This window comes from Phasianus colchicus, chromosome 11, assembly GCF_987193195.1.
Source record: "Phasianus colchicus chromosome 11, bPhaCol1.hap1.1, whole genome shotgun sequence".
Classification (NCBI taxonomy): domain Eukaryota; kingdom Metazoa; phylum Chordata; class Aves; order Galliformes; family Phasianidae; genus Phasianus; species Phasianus colchicus.
Window position 1 is genome coordinate 7851633 of NC_143446.1, and position 23071 is coordinate 7874703.

The 23071-nt window shown below is 39.1% G+C and overlaps 1 protein-coding gene across 1 annotated transcript; it reads right to left on the minus strand.

The window, feature by feature from the left end:
- Window positions 1-665: 665 nt before the first annotated feature.
- On the minus strand, window positions 666-23012 carry TKT (transketolase). The gene is made up of 14 exons (XM_031608398.2): window positions 22767-23012; window positions 18029-18146; window positions 16929-17042; window positions 16212-16309; window positions 14397-14588; window positions 13129-13247; window positions 12079-12272; window positions 11310-11474; window positions 9941-10097; window positions 6512-6642; window positions 5438-5521; window positions 5165-5258; window positions 3309-3431; window positions 666-970 (listed from the first exon to the last, which is right to left on the minus strand). The coding sequence occupies exons 1-14, from the start codon at window positions 22871-22873 to the stop codon at window positions 783-785; spliced, it is 1884 nt and encodes a 627-aa protein (XP_031464258.1). The 5' UTR covers window positions 22874-23012; the 3' UTR covers window positions 666-782.
- Window positions 23013-23071: the final 59 nt, after the last annotated feature.

A 23071-nucleotide genomic window follows, 5' to 3' on the forward strand; every position in this document is an offset into this window, starting at 1 on the left:
AGCCATCATTCTCCAAGTCCAGCAAGTCCTTCTTGAATTCCCAGCTCATCAGTCCTTTCTAGAGCTCTGCTGAACATCCACCTCCCTCTATTGGATCAGATACATTTCCCTCCAGTGCGCTCACATTACCCAGCACTTCTCCCCTTTTCTCTTTTGTTTATAATGGATGTGAGGCAACGCAGAGAGGAGGAATCAAAGAATGCACTAGCCCACTGTCCCCCTGCAATACGCATTCCTTCTTTTCATTATTCAACAAGTAACATTTCTGTCCAGGCGAGTTAGTGAATTCTTCTGGCAGCAAGGAAATAATTCTGGCTCTGGTTTTTGCCCAGTTCCCTTCAAGACATGGTTTTAAATATTCAGCATCAGCAAGTTCAAGTTAATATTAAAAAAAGTTACTTGATTCATTCTAGGCTTCTATGCCCACTACCCAATTTCTTTTCTGAAGCTCAACCCACTTAGAAATTCAATGAACACACAATCATTCCCACCCTAGAGCTTGCAGCAAGAGAAGTTAGCTGTAAAGTAAAAAACCACTACCGCTACTGTAGGTACACAGCACTGCTGCCAACCAGTGGTTAAATAACCTGAAGGTTTCAGTGACTGAAAATATTCAGATGTTACTGCAGTATAAAAACCCACAGAAGAAAAGAAAATACAGAAGGTTTAAGCTGGTATTTTTATTAGAACTCTACATAAAGCACCTTTGCCTGCCTTAAACTTTACAGTACTTCTCTGAACACTTTTTTTTTTCAGCAACAAACAACATAAGATGCTTGAAACTACTCTGCATTTCTTGATTTGGACACTGCCACCTTAACAGCTTGCACAATGGCATCTTTGTCAATACCAAACATCTTCAGCAGCTCAGCTGACTTCCCACTCCGTGGTACATGAGATACAGCCAAGCGACTGACTGTGACACCAGGCTCACCCACTACTGCAGCACACACTGCTTCTCCAATGCCACCTATGAAAAGAGATCAGACAGGACACAGATCTGTATGCTTCAACATGCAAAATATAGATTCCTTTATCAAAACAGGAAAGTGAAAGACTTCAGGAGATCAGAGAGACCACTTTCTCCCCTTCTCCCTCCAATCCTCCTCTCTCCATTTATAGGCTCAGCGTTGTAATTGCTCTCTGAAGGGCAGACTGGTATTAGAGACCATCCGGAAAGGAGAAATAGGGCTAGGATATCTGTCAGTGAATCAGAGAAGAAAGTTCAATACTCTAACATGCATTTTCTTTTCTGTCCATGGTCAAGTAAATAAAATTGTAAAGGCTTTTAAAAATTTAAGTATGATCAGAAGACCTAAGCAGGTTAAATCTCCAACTCACATGTTTATGAAAAACATCTGTTGGTTCAACAGACATCTATATCTAAAACATCTATATCTATATCTATCTCCAAGTCCCCCATTATGAAAAGAAAAACAATTCCACATTTTGAAGATGTTCTGAGGACAATCAGCCTAACATTTCTGAAGTACTTACAAATGGATAGTAAGAAACATAACCTCTAGAGGGGCATAGAACTGGCAGGAAGCCTTCAGCACTTCACCATCAGCCAACTGAGGGCCAGGTTTTAAAATATGTTTAGACTGAATATTTACAAGTATACTTAACACTCCGAAAAATCTTAATTCCTACCAGGTTCAACAGCATTTACATGCTCCATCTTTCTACAATGCCCATAGTACATGCCACCAGAGAGCTTTCTGAGTTGCATAATATATTCACAACCCTTGCTTGAAGTTCTGCTCATACGAAATTACTGTCAGTCACAATGACAATGGGTGCAACAAAAGGGAACTGTGTGGCAGCAACAGAGATGCTGGAAGCAGGAATACTAGTAAAGAAAGCACAGGGACAGTGTCAGCAGCATGTGCTCTGAGACCTGGCAGGAGAGACACCTTGGTGCTGGTGTATCCAGGATTGCACAAGGCTTTTTCCAGCTTGGGGCATACTGTGATTTAAGCAGACAACCTTAACCTCTAGCCAGAGGCACCTACAGTTGCTAAGATCAGTCTGATGTGGGTTTGCAATTTATTCAGGCTTGTGATGCATGTACTCCTGACCTTTCTTGATTGCAGCACGCACAGAAAGTTCCATCAGTATAAATCACAGGTTCATCACCACAGTGTGATGATGCTGCCATTTTGCAAATATGCAGTAAAATACTTGTAAAGAGTTGAAAAACAAACTAATAAATTATGAGGCTTTGTGATACTTCCTACCATTCATTATCTGTTAATACCAGCTCACTTCAGGATAGCATTCTGCTAATATCTGTTAATACCTGCTAGTAAATATCTACAGTATCTACTAACACCATAGTTCACAGTTGCCTCTTCACTAATTTCTTCATCTCCTTCAATAGGAGCAAGCCTGACGTTATTCATAGCAGCTGTTCACTGTTTACATATGGGCTCACCCTCACAGGACATGTTAGCACAGACAAGCTCTTAAAAACCTGCGCAAAAAAGAAATGTCAGAGAGGAAGAGGCAGTAGAATAGCTGAGCAGATGATCAGCTCCTAAACTAAAGACCTGCAGAATCCTGCCAGAAATCACTAGAGGTCTTGATGCAGAAGCTGGGGGAATTTTATGGACACTACTCTGCTTCTCTCAAGAAGCATTCTATCTGAATATTTATTTGGGAATCATCTTAGTATGTATTTCTTGTATGTACACATACATACACACACTTCTTACTCTCAGGTTAAGAACACTATCACATGCCAGCAACAGATTCTGAACTGGCCTGTAAGCAGGTTATAATGAAGGAGCAAAACAAATCCAGTGAGGATATGTAATGATCTGGGGCTCTCCACAGGCTCCGATTTGTTCTTTTAGAAGAAAGAAGAAAAAAGGAATGTGGAGAAAGAAATTTATCCCAGAGTGATTGCTGAAACTGTCAAACCTATCTGATTTCAAGCAACCTGGAAATCAAGCTTTTGGACACAGTGAAAGTCTCTCTTGCAACTTGTAACATATTGCAGACCAGTTGCTGTAAAGCCTCACTGGGTGCAAAGGAATCAAGACTCCACTTGCGCCACGCGTACAGAAGAGCACACAAGACTAAGTAAACCATAAATGCAACTCTGATTAACCCATTACCTCAGGAAACTTTCAGCCTTGTCAATTTACAATCATACCAGCAATAAAAAAAATTCTAAAACACTTCTTGTTTTAACTGAAGCATCAGGTCTCATACTTCTCTCTTTTGATGCTCACAGGAAAAGCTGCGAGCATCAGACCTTGGGAGTCTGCTCTGCACATTTTGACCCCCTAGACTCTGCTTACCTTCATGGTAATGGTCCTCAACAGTGATGATTCTGCCTTTGGTTGCTCTTGCATTTTCAAGTATTGTCTTCTTATCCAGGGGCTTTATAGTGAAAGGATCAATCACACGGATGAAGATTTTCTCTGAAAAAATAGAATGATGTTATTTGCAACTTGGTCATGTAGAACGTAACACAACAAAAGCAGTACAGGCAGGCAGTCCCTGTGATTTTCTAGAGCTATTATGAAAGCCATCAAGGTACTAAGGGCATGCCTAACACACAATCTGAGCAACTCTAAATCTGTTCATGTAATCTTGTGTGCATTCTCTCTCAGTGCTCCTTGTGAGACAGAAACATCTAACCACTTCACAGAATAAACTGAGACAGAAAAGCCTTAGATAAGTGACTCAAGGTCATCATGAGTGCCTGTTAGCAAAGAAATAACACAAGCGACCTTCCCATGGGCAAGAGCAGAATCCAGCCACCATGAAATCCTCCTTCAGACTGTCAGTCACTTATTTTTTTTTCCTCCTCCCAGACCTTTCTTTTACCTCTTACTTTGCTGTCAAACAATTCTTTCTGCTTCTTCATCTGTAAGCATTCTGAATTCTCCTTTGCAGGCTGACTACCTATCAGGTATGTTTATCTGAACTGCCTCAGCCTCTATCATGATGTCCTTAGAACTGGCATAAAAATCAGCATTTGTCCTGTTGTGACAGGCAGGCCCACATTACTCATTAAAGATACATACAAAATGGCTATTTTTTTTTTTTTTTATAAGGAGTAGCAAATTACTAGAGCTTTGGTCTGATCTTGGGCAGCAGAATACTGAAGCAATCTTTATTTATGTTAAAAAGTCTGAGGTCGATTTCACACTATTTAGCAACTATTCCGAGAAGATACTTCAACAGCTAAGAACTGTTGTAAGCACAGGGAAACCCGCTATTATGTTACAGTGACAGTTGTGTGATCAAAGGCTTTCTTGTAGCCACTACATTTTAGGTATTAGACAGTCTCTACGATAAAGGAGTATCTCTCCATTGTTTGTTATTCACACTTCAAGATCAGCAGTGCATTGCAAAGCATGATGAGAGCAGAAAAAAACAGCTTCCATGATGTCCTAACTCTGACAGTTCAAGGTCATAAGAGTATCTGTCCACCTAGATAAAGCATGCAAGGCTACCCCTAAGCTGCAGGCAGCATTAATTGCATCACCTCTTACTATCTGTAATCTCTTCCTGGGCGTAGGTCACTGACTTACAGATGGATTTTGATGGTTTCTCTCTCATTTCACTTAAGGTTTTTTTTTTTTTCTGTGTGATAATGTCAATGTATTTGAGTTCTATCATTGGACCATTACCTCCCACTCTAGCTAGAAGTTGATACGTTCATTCAAAAAGATCAGGTTAGCAGTGAGTCATATCTACACAACAGCAGCTCCTGTCAGCAGCACTGCATAAGAGCACACATCATGCAGCTGTACTTTGTTAACTGGCCTCAACCTGATTTGATTCTGTTGTGTCAGTACACCAGCTGAAGCTGACAGCACAGACCACTCCTGTTTCTTAAATACTCTCTCTAAAATCCTGCCTACAAAGCACTTTCAGGCAGGATAACAGTTTTAAGGATACCTTTGATCTGACCAGTTTGGCAACTTCCATGGCTACTAAGGCTGCCAAACTAACTGAAATCTCCTCAAGTAGGAAAGATCATCATATATATAGCATGCCATATTGTATTGGGCTAGCTGGTGACCAGCTGTCTGTAATATCTTAATTAGTTAATGTTTACCTAAACAAAGGGTAAGCAGTTAGGTTAACCAGTAGTAATTTCTTTGCTGTGGTAAAAGATAAAGAAAAAAAAAAATCTGATCACCTTTTCTCAGCTGCTCTGCTGCAGCCAGAGCCTCGTGCAGGGTGACTCCTGCTCCTATCACAGTCACTTGGTCATCCTTACTCTTCAGAATCACCTGCAAGAAAGTGTTTCCATATATTTTTCATAATAAATCTAGGTGTTTCCAACCTTTCTAGAGATTTTATTAAAAACTTATCTTTGGCTTTGGAATTTTTTAGAGGGAAAAGGATTTTTTTTTTCTTTTGTACAGGAAAAACTTGGCATATTTTCTCTGATTCTCTTGGCAATACTTACCTTCGCCTGTCCAATATGGAAGTCCTCATTGTTGTTGTAAATGACAGGATTTTCAGGACGACTAGTTCTTATGAAACAAATGCCCTGTTTCCACAGAAAACATGAGTTATAAAGGGACAAAGGCACTAACATTCTAATTTGTTCTTATAAAAAAGCAGCAAAATTACTTTTTCTAATTGTCTGTTTTTAACTCCTCAGTTTTACCTCACCTTTTCTTAGAACATGACAGTAACTGGCTGCTTTCTTTCTAATTCAAAGATCTTAACTTTTCTGTTCTCTTTAGGAAATGAAGAATCCTATTGAGTTAATTGGGATCTTAGAACTCTGCCATACATGTGCAAACTTTACTTTATCAGCTTTAAAGTGAAAGAAACGCTCACTAGTTAATGTTCAGATGTCCTTTCAAAAAGAAGCAATAAACTATAAAGTTCTCCCTCATACTACTTTACATTCCTTTCTCTTTTTTCCTCTTTCCTCTTTTTTTTTTTTCCATAGACCACATTATATATACATATAAAATATATTAATATTTATCAGTTATATATTAAACTTCTACAACCAGCACAACTGAATTTTTTCAGATTATTTGCTCCTTGCTCAAGGTAAGTTCCCATGGAAGCCAAGAGAAATATCAGTCAAGAAGATCTGACCCAAGTACTACCAAGGACATTTGACTATTATGACAAATTAGCTGAAATTAAATGACAGAAATCAGACAGTCACATATCCAGTTTCAGTCTTGATGCCACAGGTATCAGTAAGAGTGTACATTCATTAAATTAGCTAAAGACCAGCAGTAAGAGTCACACTTTTTTCAATTCTGAGCCAATCTGATCCATGCTGAAACCATTGTGTAATCACTTACATTTTCCCCAATTCTGGCCCATGCCATTGCACACTGTTCATTCAGCATGAGCCTGGACATAATGCTTGCTGCTTTCCATGCAACAAAAACACCCTGCTGCCATGCTGAAGCCTTCGAAGCAATTTATTTGATAGAGACATGCAAAAAAAGCATGCCATCAGCAATGAGACAAATAAAATATTTTCCAATTCAAATACTGTGTTGCAAACCTTAGTGTTGGCAGCTATTTCCACTGCCTTTTCAGTGGCTACAGCATCACTGGGGTAAAAGACAGTGGCAGTGGGAATAGCTCGGAACATGCACAGATCCTCCAGTCCCATCTGAGATGGCCCATCCTCACCTAAAAAAAAAATTAAACCAAGGTTACAAAATTAAGTGCACAGTCTGACAGTCACGCAAATACAAGGTTAATGAAAATCAGAAAAATCAGGCACACACAGGACATGCAAGTCTACCTGCTTGAGAAAAGAATCATCTTCTCCTTAAACTTGGAACCATCTAAACAGTAAATAAAGACAGAAAGAGACTAAAAAGAAAGAGAATTGGGGTTATAAATAAAAAATGGAAAATAAAGTGCAACAGTAAAAAAACACAAAAGGCAAATAACCAAAATAAAAAGGGTACAGGTACAGAAAGGGAGTCACAATATATCTATGTATCTTTAGATTTACATGGATACCTTACAAGCAAAATTCCTTACTGTCAATGATATTACTCTAGGTTTAAGGTGCTAAAATGTGAAAGGAGAATTGCATGTGTCCCATCTGAAATGGAGAGTCCACTTGGTACAACTACTCTCAAATTCTTACACTCGCTACAAAACTAACGAAGGTACATGTATTTAAATACTACTGACTGTCTCTTAGAAGGAGTATATCTGCATTATTTGTTTAATTACTCAGGCACCTCTTGGCTTAAACCACAGATTAATGACAAGAACTGTTAGCCAACACATGTATTTTCTTAGTTACAGAAACAACCACCACAACCCCCTCCCAATGGCCTTATGTAAGGGTGCTTTGGGAATGGCACCACTCCAAAATAACTATGCAAGAAGTTCTGAATCCACTCATGTCACAGCCTGCAAAGTAGAAGCAGGGCAATAAGCCCTCCCACATGCACCCACTACCTGTTACTCAAGGACGAGTTCACGAGGACAGAGGAGAGAATTTTCATAAGAGCAGCACAAAACTCTGAAGAACTTTAAACATGTTAAAGAAATCAGTCATTGGGCTCTGCCACTATAAATTACTCATCAAGCATGTGCCACGAATAAAAAAAATCTCATTTCAGTCATGAAAGAAAGATTCTTAATGCCAGTTTCTGTATGCACTCTGAATGAGTACTCAGGAGGATTTTTTTCCACAAAAATTCATCCAAGTAAAACATACTGAGGAAAAAGAGAAATTACAAAGAACAAAACTATGTTACCCAAACAAGAACCTATCCAAGGTAGGAAAATACTCATATTTGTTCATTGACTTCTGCTAAACAGTGCCAAAAAAACCAGCACAGTTCATACCAGTAATTTACAACGTGGCACTGAGTTCTGCCCCAAGTGCATCTTGACAGAAATTCAGATTTGAAGTTTTTTAGAGTAACACAGATCAAAAAAAGAATAGTTTTCAGTTATACCCTTTAGACCGCCATTTACAGCTTAAACAAAATTGAGTGCTTAATATGAATAGCATCATATTCCTAGAACAAGAAGGCAGCCATTTAAATAACAGGTATATACACTATGATTTTTCCCCCTATATGTTTGGAAAACACAGATACCATTTATTTCTTATTACCTTGAAAACTTAAAGTTTCATTAGAAATTTTGGTTTGTCAGCAACTACTATTCTAGGAGAGAAATTAGTACAAGTTCAAAAGGTCATTGTGATAGCTGTCTCAAAAATATCTTGGGCCGAAATTTCAATGTAGTAAAAGCCCAGGCCTACCTAGAATTGCATACATAAAATTTCAGTTTTCAACAAAGATTCAGTTCGGATTCTGGAATCCATGCAGGCCTGAAGTTGTAATAGGAAGTACACTTAACTCACACTCTTCCATTTAAAATTTAGATTCCTAACAGCCAAATGAATGTGAAATGTTCTCTCTTCCAATTCTGTTGCAAAACTCTGGGTTTTTGAAAACTTGAGTTGAGGCCTGAATGAGACTTGAAACTCAAATAGCTTAATAAATTTAAGCATGCACTTTTCAATCCTCCCCAAAAAACATTTCAAATATTTCATTTTTCAGCATTCACTTGGAAGTGTAACTCTAGGGGACAATCCAGGTAACCTAAAGGAATTTCATCCTCTTAAATAAGCAAAGACCAAAGCTAATTAGCTTTTCCACCAACACCCTTTGCTGCTGGCTGATTTAATCTGGATTGAACTAGGCTATGAAGAGGTGGGAGGACTGATTTTAAAAAGAAAAGAGGCTTGTAACAGAATCCCTCCCTTAATGACATACACAAGCCATAATCTGATATTCTCTACTTACAGCTTCCTCAACTAAAGCATACTCTACACCAATGCAAATTAAGCTTGAGGTTCTGGATGAGACTACACACATAAATAGCATCTTTAAATCTGTATAGCTTTACCAATGTTACAAGTCAAATTAGTTAGCTTGCCCCAAACCACTCCTTCTGCAAACCACACTGCCAGCCCAAACTGCTAAATCAACTGCAAAACTGATTTATGTGAAGGACCTTAATTCATCATCCTTGTTGGCTCTCCACCTCTTTCTTTTGCATCACAAATACATAGTAACTTTTCAACAATTAATATTCATCGGCATTTTCCTTCTTGGTATGCAAGTCTGCTCCTGTTTTCAAAGGTGACTTTCATGAATTTCAATCAAAACAAATTTTTCAAAAAGTACAAAAAAATGCAACTCCCTTCATCAAACCAAAAGCTAGCCCCAGTATCACCTGATGTGTATTAAGCAGTTATGATTGAAAGACAAAGATAGAGATGGTATCTCCTATACTCCTGAACTACATAACAGGTTCACAGTTCCTGTTCTAATAGCATTTTAAGTTTCGCTTTTTTTTGTTGTTGTTGCTTTAAATACACAAATTAATTGTTCCAGTATTAACTGGGACAGACTGAAGCACTTAATTAAAAGTGGTGATCTTAAAAGGCAGAATAAATCAAAATATTTTTTTTTGTGAAGCGTTTTTGAGATATGTGGACAAAAGCATCTGAGTGAGAACAGGTATGATTAGTTTCTCATTTTAGGAACTGGGAAAGAGGTACAGTAAGCACATGACTATTCTCATCACAGAGGAAGTCAACTGTAAAGATGGAAAGGAAATGAAGCTTCTCACTTTCAATCCAACTCCTTTACATCACTCTATACTGAAGGTTAGCAGGGAGAAGCCCTATTTTTACATAATTAAGCTGATGAAGGCTTGAAATCTCACTCATTCTTTCCAAATGCAGTACTGTGCCTGATTAAAAAAACAATTACCAGCGTGACTTCTTACTATAAATGGCAGCTATACCATCACAATTTTACTCCTATACTATCGTAACTTTATGACTGATCACTTCTAAAAAACTTTATCAGTCAGCTTTGTCTGCCAGACCAATCATTAAATAACAGAGAACCACTAGCAAATAACTCCAGGCTGGCCTTACCAATAGAAACACCGCAGTGTGACCCACAGAGATTGATGTTACTCTCAGAGATTGCAGCCATACGGATCTGGTCAAACGCCCGTGTGAAGAAGGTAGCAAAGGTGCTGGCAAAAGCAACAGTTCTGTCACGAGTGGCACAACCAACTGCAACACTCACCTGAAAAGAGGGAGATTATACAGGGACAGTTAATTCCTCATTTGTCCACTGTTTCCAATAGATCATCTGTGCAACATCAAACTCAAACTCTCTCCCCCTTTCTGCTCCTACCTGCTGGCCTTTCTGAGAAAGGAAACAGAAGTAACTCACATTCCTAGTATCTGTCCCTCCAGCATCTCTGCTCCTCACCTCAGCTACATGGTACTGTTGATCCACGCTGGCAGCAGCAGCTTCTTTTCTTTATCTGCACCAAGCAGCAATCCAGTTTTAAGCCTTATCCACTACCCTCTTCCCTGTTCTCCTGGATCAAAGACTTACACTTTCAGTCCAAAGTACAATATTTACTATCTGCAGCAGACAAAAATTATTAAATGGGAATGGATTTATCTGCATTCTTTAGGCTAGTATTTACTAAAAGGGCCCTTCTTCAGCAGGATGGAAAAGTAGAACAAGAACTTTAGTTCATCTATTGCTACAATTATCCCCATACATTTATACCATACATTACACATTTTACACATGTTCCTGTGGCCAAACTTTTCCCATCTTGATGTGAATCCAAAATACATGACTGAAGCTCATGAAACATGCCCTACCATAAAATCTGCAGGAAACTGCCCATGGGTCCTTTATTATTAATCATTCAGACAGAAATTGGTTGCCATTTTAAATATATCTTCAGTTTCATTTGCAGCAGTAAACTCATCTAGAATCAGCTGAAGACTCAGTCCAACAGATGACTTATCAAATTATTTCAGTCTTTTCTGTACAATTGTCACAAGGCTAACTTTTATTAACTATTTATCTGTCCTCACCTTTATACCCCAGTCTAGCATAGAGCTCACTGTCATGTTGTGTAGTGGTATTCCATTTCCTGTGAAGAAAAAAAGCCTAAAAAGTCTTCAGAATTGACTCTCTACAAATCACACTGTAGGAAATATTACTATTGTTCACACTTCACCATATCCATACATTCTGCTGAAATGCAGAGTCATGGTAAAAATAAGAAGTTTACAGACTTTTTGATTAGAAACTATTCTGTTGTATTGTATTTGTAAGCTGTACCAGAGCCTAAAGTTTGATTAAGCAAAATTTAATATCCAAGAACACACACATGAAAAATTAAAACCCTACTTTCTGAAGAATCAGACTGGCTGATTCCAGATCCTGCTGTGTAATACCAGCACTTTATGAAACCAAGAGACCAGTTACCATGTTCTGTTCAGCAATGTAGCATTCAATGTAGCGACCAGGATGATCCTTCTTGAAAAGCTCTGAGAAAGTAGAGTTCTTTGTGTCTCCATCCAAAGCAATCACTCGATCATTCGCATGGCCCAGTTTTGCAAGTGCAACGCCATAAGCTTTGCGGGTAGCCCACTAGGGAAAGAAAAGTATAGCAGTGCTGTTACAAGTTTCTGCTTCTAGAAGCTTTTCACTCTTTATCTTTCCTTGATTGTATGCACATAAAATTTAGAAAGTAAACAAAAAAACCCATCACATTGTAAACATTAACACTGTGATAAAATACATATGAGAGGAGTGTCATGCAGAAGAGTAAACAAAAAAGTGAAAATAATGAAGCTACAAAATTTGGAAGCCTTACTCAAATAGGTCTCCATTAATCATGGATCAAAAAAAAATAATCAACATGACAATTTTTTACTCCCACTTTCCAACCATGGAAATTCAAGGAACCTCACAGAGCTTAATTTTAAAAATATATAAAGCAGTTAGGATAATTGACAATGATAAAAAATTAAGGAAAGCCATTTGAATCTTCTTATTTCATATCCCGGTAAGTTGAACATCTATACATCGCAGTATTGCAATAGATGTTTACCAGGATACTAAGAACAGGAGGAAAGAGGTGATAGTTGAAATAATGGCAAGGGACACTAGAGTAGATAAATCCTCCTGACATGCACAACACAGTCTTATACTTAAAACACAGCTGACAAACTTTGAGAAAGGAAGGCAGTACCTTTTCTCCCACTTTGTAACTTGGTGGAGATGGCATCTTAATGTTTCTAATATTTACTACAGGAGCATCTTCTTCAGGGAGAGCAGGAGAAAGCTTTTTCTTATTTTGGATTTTCTCCTCTATTTCCTGAATTACTTGTTCAGCCATGTTTTTTGGAAGTGGTTTTCCATGCCAGCTTTCCTTGTCTTCAACACCTACATAGTTAAAATTACATTAAAAATAAGAAAAATATTTAAGCTTTTGTCTGCAGATTGTACCAAGTGCAGTGAATTATGACAGCCTAATATTGTTTTCCAAGGTAAAACCTCTGCAGTCACTCCTGCTGTGAGCAGTTACAATAGCATTCAATTGCATTAATAAAGACATGTCTAAACGTATAAGAGGAGGAGTCAAATTCTAAATTCATTTTCAACTAGTCACCATTCAAAACTACAAACTTTCAGCGTCTCAGTACCAAAATTGATTTTAAACTGGCACAAAAAACAAAAACTAAACCAAGACACATCAAGAAGTAAACGCTAAATCAATGTGAACAATTAACATGAAATTTCAACAGTTAGACCAAAATAAAACTCAGCTAAATATCAAACAACAGTTAACCAAGCTAATTCAAACAAGCCCTCAAGTTTTACAGCTTTGTTTTAACAGCTTCTGATTACTCTTATGTTTGTGCATCTGGCCCTAACAGCCTCTCTGCCTGATATGCTTTTCAGTGAGTAAGTGACTTGGAATAACAAATTGTTTGCTTATGTAACACAAAGGATCAAATAAATTCAGTCTTGTTATTAATAATTTTTAGCTGATCCGAATGAGGAATTCACACTGTACTGTAAAATCTGTAGCGGAATGGCAACCCCTGACTGGCTCAATATGCATTGACTGTATTTTATGGATACAATGCTAGGTAGCCAGTATACATCTCATCTGCAAGAGTCATAATCATTTCTTTTTTTTAAACACTAATGTTGAGAAGCATAAAGAGTTTGAAAGACTTTTTGCACTCTAAACGTATACTATAAACTAAACACAAAGCAATGGATGTTTTATTACCTGATATGCCTTTGCCTTTAAAGGTCTTTGCAATGATAGCTGTTGGCTGATGTTTGGCCTGACCGAAGGCTTTGCAAAGTTCCTCCACACTGTGCCCATCAACAATGATTGCATGCCAGCTAAAAACAAACAGATCAACTATTTCTAAAGTGTGTTAGCACGTGACATCCTCTGGTAGCAAGCTATAACAATTACTAACTTTGTTCCAATGCAGTGTCTTTTCAAGAGACCCAAGGTATGCCAGAAACATAAACTGGCATCATTTAAGACCATAAAATAATATAGCCTGTTTCTAAAAAGCAGAATTAATCACCAGTTAACAGTTACTAGCAAAATCCATTGTTATCCCACCTTTTTCAGACAGAATAGCAATTTTTTAATCACAAAAGCAAATTGAACATCCAACAGTCAATTAAAAAACAATGAAAATTGATCAAAATCTTTAGATTGCTCCATCATAATTTGCATGGCTGATATTGCATCTGATTATTTCATTGATTTTTCAATCTACATAAAAATATATATTTCTAAATGAAATGAAAGCCAATACAAAGGATTTATCTTATGAGTAATGTTATTAATGCCCTTTTTTTTCCCCTGATTTACTTGCTATAACAGTACCTGTGGTCACATCCCCTTGCTATGAGAAAGAAACTGAGGCCCTGGAGTGTGTTCAGAGAAGGGCAACAAAGCTGGTGAAGGCCCTGGAGCACCAGTCCTATGACAAGAAGCTGAGAGAACTGGGATTGCTTAGTCTGGAGAAGAGGGAAGAACTTAAGGCTCCCTGCAACTACCTGAAATGAGGTTGTGGTGAGGTAGAGGTCAGTCTGTTCTCCTGGGTAACAGCAATAGGACAAGAAGGAATGGCCTCAAGTTCTACCAGTGGAGGTTCAGGTTGGATTATCAAGAAAAATCTATTCTCTGGTCAGGCCCTGGAATGGGCTGCCCAGAGGTGGTGGAGTCATGGTCCCTGGAGGTGTTCAAGAAATACACAGATGTGCTACTTAGGGACATGGTTTTCTGGGCAGTACTGGGGTACATGAGTGGTTGGATCTTTGAGGTCTTTTTTCAACCTTAATGGTTAGATGAAAACCTATATTCAGTATGATAAAAATTAAATTATCTCATTGATATATCTCACTAAGCAGTCCTTCTTGGTGCTGGTTTCATTTAGAGTTGAAAACAGATTTGAAAAATTCGATAAAAGGCGAATAAAAAACCTACAGTTTCAAATGGAGGAACATACTGAACATTTTCCAAACACATACCCAAAGGCTTCACAACGTTTCTGGTAGATTTCAACATGATGCTGCAGAGGTGCAGGGTCACTTTGTCCAAGACGGTTAACATCAAATATAGCAACAAGATTATCAAGCTTGTAAAACCCAGCAAAGGCCATTGCCTCCCAAACAGAGCCTTCAGATAATTCTCCATCTCCAAGCAGACAATACACACGATAGCTAGAAAAGGAAATTAAAGTAAGTAAATAAAAATTGGCTTGACATTTAAGCAGAGCTAAATAAAAAGCAAATTTCTCCCAACAGTTCACCATGAGAGCTTGTTTTAATACCAAACATTGGTCAAATCATTTACCTCAGACAACCATATGTAAACTTAGACATATTAAAATACTTCTAAGCTGTTGCATGCAAAAAAATACTTAAGATGAAAGATACTGCACTCCATTTCAAAACTTTGTCTCTAAGAAAAATCAGGTTTTAATCCTCCTAATACAAAGTTTGAATGAAAAGGCCTGTTAAACACTGTCACTGTGACTCAGCAAGAACAATGACAATGCATGAAAGGTTACTGTCTGCTTCCTCATTCCTAGCATATACTCCCCTTCACTGAAAGGCCAACCAGTAATTTCAGGAAAATATAAACCAGGAATGAACATAGCTACATGTTAATGCCTGTTGCATAACCAAATCCAAAAAAATCACAATCATAATTTTTTTTTTAGATTATGCATGCACCAAAGCTTTGTATTTAGACAAAACTGCAGGAGTACTGCCTGATGTATTCTATGATTCAGCCTCTGGGTTTTTCTTCAGTTACTACTTGCATTTTTGGATGACAAGGCTTATTACCATTAAAATTAAAAAGGAGTAGCATGTAAGCTTTCAAATATATAGTTTTAAAAAAATCAAAGGACCAAGATAGCCATTAGTGATGTATTTATTTTTACTAGACATTAAAGCATTAGAGATTTTTGATCTAAATCCCACCTGCCTTTAGCTAAATCTGAACTCCGTCCATACAAGCTGCTCTTCTGTATTGCATGTAAGACCACCTTTTTCCTCTGTCAAGTAACCACTGGTTAGATTTTTTCCACACGTAGCATCTGCTAAACTCAATTAAAATCAGCAAGTCATCTTTCACAGAAATGATTTCAAGCTAGTGAAGTGTAGGGCACATTAACTGGGCAGCCTGCGTTTGAATGTACTAGAACTGTCACATGAAATACATCAACTGCATCAGGCTACTTTTCTCCTCATATAGATTTGCCTTCAGACATCTACTTCTCTTGTGCACAAAAGAAATGGCAGAAGCAGCAATTTTTTTCCTCTTTGTGGAGTTGAGTGGTTTCCAGGTAACATTTTTGAGTCCTATTTTATGACTCAATAATGCTATTATTGACCACAGCAGTTCCTCATCCAGAGTTCATGTTTTCCATTATTTGTCATCTGTCTTTGAACAGACACATCCTTAGTTTGCTTCTTCCTTCTAATAGGACATATCAGCCTGAAAATTGCTATCAGTTACTCTCTGGAAGTTAGAAGCTGCTGCAATAACAAGATCTCTGTGCAGGAACATCATTTTGCAATGCTGTCAGATTACAAAATGAACAAGCAAATGCACTGATTCTTGCTAATTTGATTTCTTCAGAGTTCTACTAGCAATGACTTTGTAATTATCAGATTTATATGATTTAAAAATCCGAATTTAAATTTAAAACTTGGGAATAAAGAAAAAAGAATACAGGATTCTTTTTTTTCATGATCAAGATAAAAAATTTAATTTATTTTCACAAAGTACTCCCATTTAATGTCCATAATCATGAATTAGAAAGATGGAATTACCTGGCTCTGTCAAAGAACTTGCCAGTATATGCCATTCCACATGCAGCACCAAGACCTTGACCAAGGGACCCAGTAGCCACATCAGTGAATGCTTGTCTCTGAAAATAGAAAGACAACAATTATTTTCCATTCAAGAAACAAAAGTACTAAACTCCAGTTTTAGGAGATGGTTCAACATACATCACAATCTCAGCCATGAGAATACAGTGCAAGTGTCTTCGTAACTAATCCCTGCTCCCCTTCTTTCACAGCTGCACATGTACCTCAGTGATCAGCATCACAGGCTAACTAGGTTCTCTGAGGGGTGTTACATACATCTCAGAAATTTTTAAACTATGCCTTGGATGACAACAGTTAACAACTGATGATTTTGTATGTAAATTTTTAATTCAAAGAACTGATTTGGAACTCATAGTCCAATAAGGTGACCAAATGGAATACAAACGCTTGAAATACCTCAAATATCCTAAAGGGCAAAAAAACCTATTCTTTACACAAGCATTTTGAAACAGAAAATACTGATGGGTCTGTAGGGGATCTTTGCGTACTCATTCAAACCTGGACACTGATTCACTTGTGAAGCTACAATATCCTCATTGTCCTTCGTGTAAGCCTTTATCTTTCCTGCACCACAGCTGGCAATCCAGAGTTGTAGCAAAACACACACTATGGCTTTGCAGAAAACAACACCCTGTATCAAAGGCAATGAGCACTCACTGGTACTGGATGTCCTTCTAAGACAGAATCAATTTTTCTCAAGTTCAGTAATTCTGATTCTTGTAGGAAACCAGCCTCTGCCCAAGCAGAATACAAAACTGGTGCGGCATGACCCTAGAGAGAAATATCAATTTCAAGTTAAAAAAAAATAGCGAGTTTTACAATATCCTACTATCAAGACAAACTCCACAAAGCTGAGTAGAAGTTATCTTTAACCGCAGTCATTAGGAGTCAAAATAGCATGGTCTGAATCCATTTAGTAACTTGAGGTAGAAATCCTCATTAGTTAGAGATGGGTAAAGCAAATACAAAGCAAGTCTGTCTCATTCCTTTACCACCTCAAAGCCAGCTTCTCACTTCTCATCCAATTCCTTCTTTTGAAAGGCGATCACAAGTGGCAACTGTTACATCCAACGCAACAGATATACACCATCACATACAGTATCATTGTAAGCCACCACGTGAGGAATTCTGGCTGAGACAAAGAATTTGCTACACCAGAGTACATCATCTGTGTCCTTGACACATTGTTATCTTTTCTGAATGCCCCTCAAAAAACCATTAAGTCACATCAGTGTGAAAGGGCACAAAGCAAAAGGCAACAAGAAACACTAATGGTCAGTCAGGACTGTGGTTTTATTGACTTAGATATCATAGCAGCATAGCAAGAGTGCAAGCTACTCAATAACTTATCCCTGCTTCCTCTAGTGCTCCCTGCAGAACTGACAGGAATTAGTGCACACTGTAGCATGACTGCTACAGCATGGCAGCATTTAACAAGCAGAGCACAAAACTAGAAAAAACTAATTAGAAAATGAGTTTGCCAAAATAAGGCAGGCTTGAAATTTCCTGATAGCATGTATAGACAATATAACAACATTTATTGTTTAATACCAGAACAACTTAGTGAAATTATGGCACATCAAGACACATTGTAGAGATTGTTTTAAATTGTGATACAACTTAACCAGCTTTTATTTGCATCTCTGTAGCATTTGCAGTGGATTTCTCTTGGACAAGGAAGTCGAGGAAGAAAGGTCACTGATTTACAGACACCTTCTTACTAGCAGACTGCAATCACACAGTATAACAGCTTTTACCTTTGAGAGCACAAAACGGTCGTTGTTGGCGTTCCTGGGATCTTGCACTTTATACCTCATGGTATGGAAAAACAGCACAGACATAATCTCTGCTGCACTGCAACATGATGTAGGGTGGCTACAATCAGAACAGACCAGAGATTACCATTTCTGAATATTGATTGTGTAGGCCCACATTTTAAAAATATCACTTTACCAGTTCTGTACCTTGCAGCATTAAAACACAGTCATAAGCTTTGTTTATAAACCATCCACTGCACAGATGGAAGTTCAGTAACGTAAGACTCACTTTTGTAGAACATTCTGGAACTTTTTTTTTTTAAACAGCATAACGTCTTATTTTTTAAACTGCTCATTATTTCACCATTACTCTTAGGACCAGAATTTTGACTTCTAAAGGAGGCATTAAATAACACAACTCTCGTATTTCATCTTCTATTGAAACTGAACATGAATTTCAGCAGTTTATTATTTTTAATAATAAATATCCAGATGAACATGGTAAAATATTAATTTGTTTAATCCTTGGCTTAAAGAGGGACAGTACTTTCCACTTTCACATCTAAAATGGTTTAAAAATAAAAATATCAAACTTTGGTTTAACAAAGATTCAGAACCAGCTGAGTATTCTCTGTCCCACTGCCCTACATGGGGCAACTTTTGCAACAACTTTCAAGAGCAGCACAAAGAACACTGTAAGTGTAGGCCCTAGGAGCAGGGAGGCCCATTTCAGAAGCAACTGTGTCATAAATAAGCAACAAATGTAAAGTTATATGCAGAGTTGTTTTCAGGTGGCAAATAATGAGTTCTCCAACGCAAGGTACATATTTTATTCAAAACATAATGTAAGGGCATATTGTTATTATTGTTATTTATATCATTACTGCAAATTAAATGATGACTTTTTCAGTTCTTTTGCACCGTGAAGAGAGAGCTTTACCTGAACAGTTGAATGTATCAGACTTGACTTTACATTCACTTTTTAAAAAGCTCAAAAACCACAGAGTTCGCTTTAAATCCTTACTGAATGTGAAAAGTAGCATTTCTCATCTCTTACTGGTGCAGTCTGCATACCAGTGCTGGAGTACCAGAAAGTAAGTGCTGAATGTAGGAGAGTTATGGCTCCAGAAACTGGCTCCAGCTTTGAGAGGAAAACAGTCTCACCTCACTTCCTCTTCTACCAACATTTCTGTTTCATCTTTAATGTGATACACTTAAAACATTGGATCCGTTTTGTAAATCAGGACAATTTGACTTGGAACTGTCATATTTCCTTTTGCTTGACACACGTACATTTACCATGCGTGTTAGGATTAGACAACACTTTCACTAGAACTTCAAACAGAATATTCTCTTCTGGTAGCAACAAACCTCCCCTCCCAACAACCCCAGCAGTACTCCAGTAACACAATAAAATCATGCAGAACACTAGCAAAACAAGAATTATGGTTAGTGTCCATCCCTTGGTAAGTACTCACACACAGGGTACCAAAAATTAGCTTAAACCATGGTTCAAACATATTAGTAGATATTTATGTATTTGAATTAATCAATAAGCCTTACATGCTTGTTTAAAGCTTTCATTCCTTTAATTTTATTAACTTTATACTTAACCATACTTCTATGAACTCCTGGTCTCGGTTAAAAAAGTTTTAAACAACCTAAAATGGTAGCATATAAAAATAAAAATCAAAATGTAGAAAATTCAATAAATGACCTGAAAATTGAAAAAGTTAAAAATACTAATTAAGTTACTTCCCACTAACAGCTGTTAACCAAAACTTAACTGCATAACAGACACCAGAAATCAGTCTAAAACCAGCTGCAGAATTTTGCTAAACAAAGCCATCTTAACATGAGAGCAGTTGACCTTGTTATTTCATACTTTCCTAATAAATTCTACTAAAAATTCCTTGTTAAACCTAAATATATTTGGAGCATCCATACAGGCCATCACTACTGTTCTCATGCAATCTTCCATGTTTTGTTCTTGACCAACAAACAATCCAGAACTCCGTGGATTCCCATTAACATTTCCCTGCCAGATAGCTTCTACAGTAGAACTGCTTTAACTTTGAAATAAGCCCTTCATTAGGAAACCAACATGCATAAAAACCCTGAAAACAGTTCTTTTTGCAATTGATGCCCATTCAGATCACCTCCATCTACAAGTGTCTACATGCTTCACCTGAAGAAACAGTGGCGGAATGTTACAATGGAACATGGAATGAAAGACAAAGCTAAAATTGTGAAGAAATTCTTTTGTGACAAGTGATCACAAAATCATCACGTGTTATGAAATTTCGCTGCTGCTTAAGAAACTCTGAGAGCTTCCAACTTCCACTTTCAGGAACATAACCACCTAATTCTAGGAAGCTGGACACTGTTTCAAAACTGCAGAAGTTTATCACTGGCTACAAAAGACTCCACCAGTTTTAGCCAAAATGTCTGCACTGCTTATCTAAATGGAAAGGCTCCAACACTCCCCAGACCAAGTATGTTCAATCTTTGCAACCAACTTAATCAAGTTTTTCTCCACCTAAGGTATTTTAGGCTTTTTTTTTTTTTTTTTTTTAGTTTACTGATTTTTTCCTGCTACAGCTGAAATAGGTAATTATGATCTGATGAGTCCTATTTGAGCATCTTAAGGACCAGATCATCTGATCTTTTAGCCCTCATCCAGACAAAGGCTGCATTTTCATGAATAAAAGTACAAGTAAATAATGCAAGAACTATCATGTCAGGCCAACCATTGAACCACTTCTCTTGATACACATGCCACTGTTACAGAAATTACTTCCTTGAAAGAAGTAGGCAGGTTATGGTTTGTTTGAAGTGCTTTTATTGCAAGCACTTCCTTCACTTTTACAAACGACACCTTTAACAAATACTGGCTTCCCTGGCAAAATCGATTCATGCATGGTTTCCCCCCTCCCCCCCCCCCCCCCCCTTTTTTTAAACTGTAAGCCTGTTTAAATTTAACTTTCATTCAAACGTTTACCTGCCTTCTTACACCATACCAGTGCTTTAAGTAAAGCCTCGCATTTCATTCAGATTTCTAGAAAATACATCCCCCTAATGTTTGTTTTAGAAATTAGTCATTTATCTAATATTGCATCACATTCCTTTCCCTTTTACACATGTTACTACACCACTACCCTCCTTGCTAACCAAGTCCAACGTTAATCAAAGAAAATCTATGACTTGACAGCATAATCCTCCCTCCAGAGCACATCTTTCATAATCTACCAATTATTAGGTTGTGTAATAATTTCAGGCTCTATGAGACTTTACTTAGTGCTAGAATAAGCTCCAGTAACTAATGAAATATCTCTGTCAAGAAGTGTTCAGTACCACAGTACACATGAATAAAAAGCTAAACTAAAGCTATTTTTGCTATTTCTTCATCAGTATGGGGAAAATAGTGTTACTACTACATGTTTGGATTTGGTGCACTAGAAAAGAAAAAGCAGAGGGTGCAGCAAGATCCCTGCTCTTGAATGGCACAAAGCAGAGACGGTTTGACCTGCAGACAACTGGTGCTGTGCAGCTCTATGGCTGGCCTAAGACACACGGCAGAGCTGCATTAAGCAGCCTGGACTGACCAGGTTTTGCTCAGGTTTTGCTGCATTGGCCAGTCCAGGTTTTGCTCAGGTTTTGCTGCATTGGCTGCCGTGCCCCAGTTGGTTTCACAGACAAAACCAGAGCAAGGTTCTTGCTCGCTGCATGCAGAAGGCGCGAGTAAAGTTCAGTTTCTGTGTGTGCTGAGAAACCACGTGAGGCAGCCCGCACCACAGCTGGGCAGGAGGTGTAAGGCAGCTCCAAGAGAAAGCTTTGAAATGTTTTACAGACCGCCTTTCTCCGCTCAAACCTCAGCGTCCAAAGGATTCCTTCAACTGAAAAAAAAAAAAAAGAAGCAAAAAAGCAAAAAACCGACACAGCAATAAAGTCACCCCGCACTACTGCCAGTTTCAAAGAGGCCCAAAGGGAGGAAATTGCCACAAGACTGGATAGAAAAAGCTGCATGCTACGTGGAAGCACTCAAATGTATTATTCAAGCAGCAAAAATGGTTTTAATTTTACACGAGTAAGAGCGGATTGTTTGAGGAGATTTTTTTCCATAGGTAAAACACGATCAAAGGAAGGATAACCGTGGAATCTGCAGACATCAGAGCCTCGACTAAATCCTGTCCAGAGGCCTGAATAAACCGCCCGTCCGACACCGCAGGCATTTCACAGATAATCCCACTTGGGCTCACTTGAAATTCTGTGGAGAATTAGTTCCAACTGACGGGCACGAAATGAAAAAGAAACCGCTTGCGCCTCAGGCATGAATTCTTTGGGTCTCAGCCCTGCATCAACTCGGCATTCCCGGCCGCCGCCCGCAGTCACAACACCACCCGCCGGGTCCGGAGACCGACGAGTCCCGCCGCTGCCGCTCCGGGCGGGGCCGATCTGCGCCGTGAGCCGCAGAAGCCCCGCGCCGCGGCCGCCATTTCCCGCCGGAACATCCCCGCTCCGCTCCCGCACCGGGGCACGCGGGGGCGCGGCCGCCGGCAGACCGGGGTCCTCCGCGCCACGCCTGCCGTCCTCGCCCTCCCCCGGCGCCGCCCCAGCCCTCCCGCCGACCCGGAGGGGACCCCCGCTCCCCCGCCCGCTCGGGCCCTGCGAAAGGGGCGCAAAAAAGCTGAAAGAAGAAGGGGGCTGATCCCCGGAGGTGACCTCCGGCCCCGCTCACCCCGAGCCGGCCGCGGTCGTGGCCTTGATGGAGCCGATGCGCAGCCGGTTGGCCGCGTCCTTTAGGGCCTGCAGGGTCTGCTGGTCGGGTTTGTGGTAGTCCTCCATCGGGCCGAAGGTGAGGCGGCGAGGCTCGCGCGGCAGCGGCTGCTGGGGCCGAACAGGGACGGCGGCGCTCCGCGAGGTCTGTGAGCAGCGCGCCTCAGCGGGGCCGTGCGGTGAGGGCGGGGAGAAACAGAGGGCCGGGCGGCCGGGCAGCCCCGCCTCCCCGCGCCGGCACAGCGCCGCCTGCCGGCTGTGCGCAGG

What these genes read in the sequence shown, in the direction of transcription:
- TKT (XM_031608398.2), bottom strand. Translation starts at nt 22,873, where the DNA reads ATGGAGGACTACCACAAACCCGACCAGCAGACCCTGCAGGCCCTAAAG. An exon ending in ACCGTTTTGTGCTCTCAAAG is followed by an intron (nt 17,043 to 18,028) that starts GTAAAAGCTGTT and finishes ATTTCTCTCTAG; the next exon opens with GGTCATGCCGCACCAGTTTT. An exon ending in TAGAAGGACATCCAGTACCA is followed by an intron (nt 16,310 to 16,928) that starts GTGAGTGCTCAT and finishes TTCTATTTTCAG; the next exon opens with AGACAAGCATTCACTGATGT.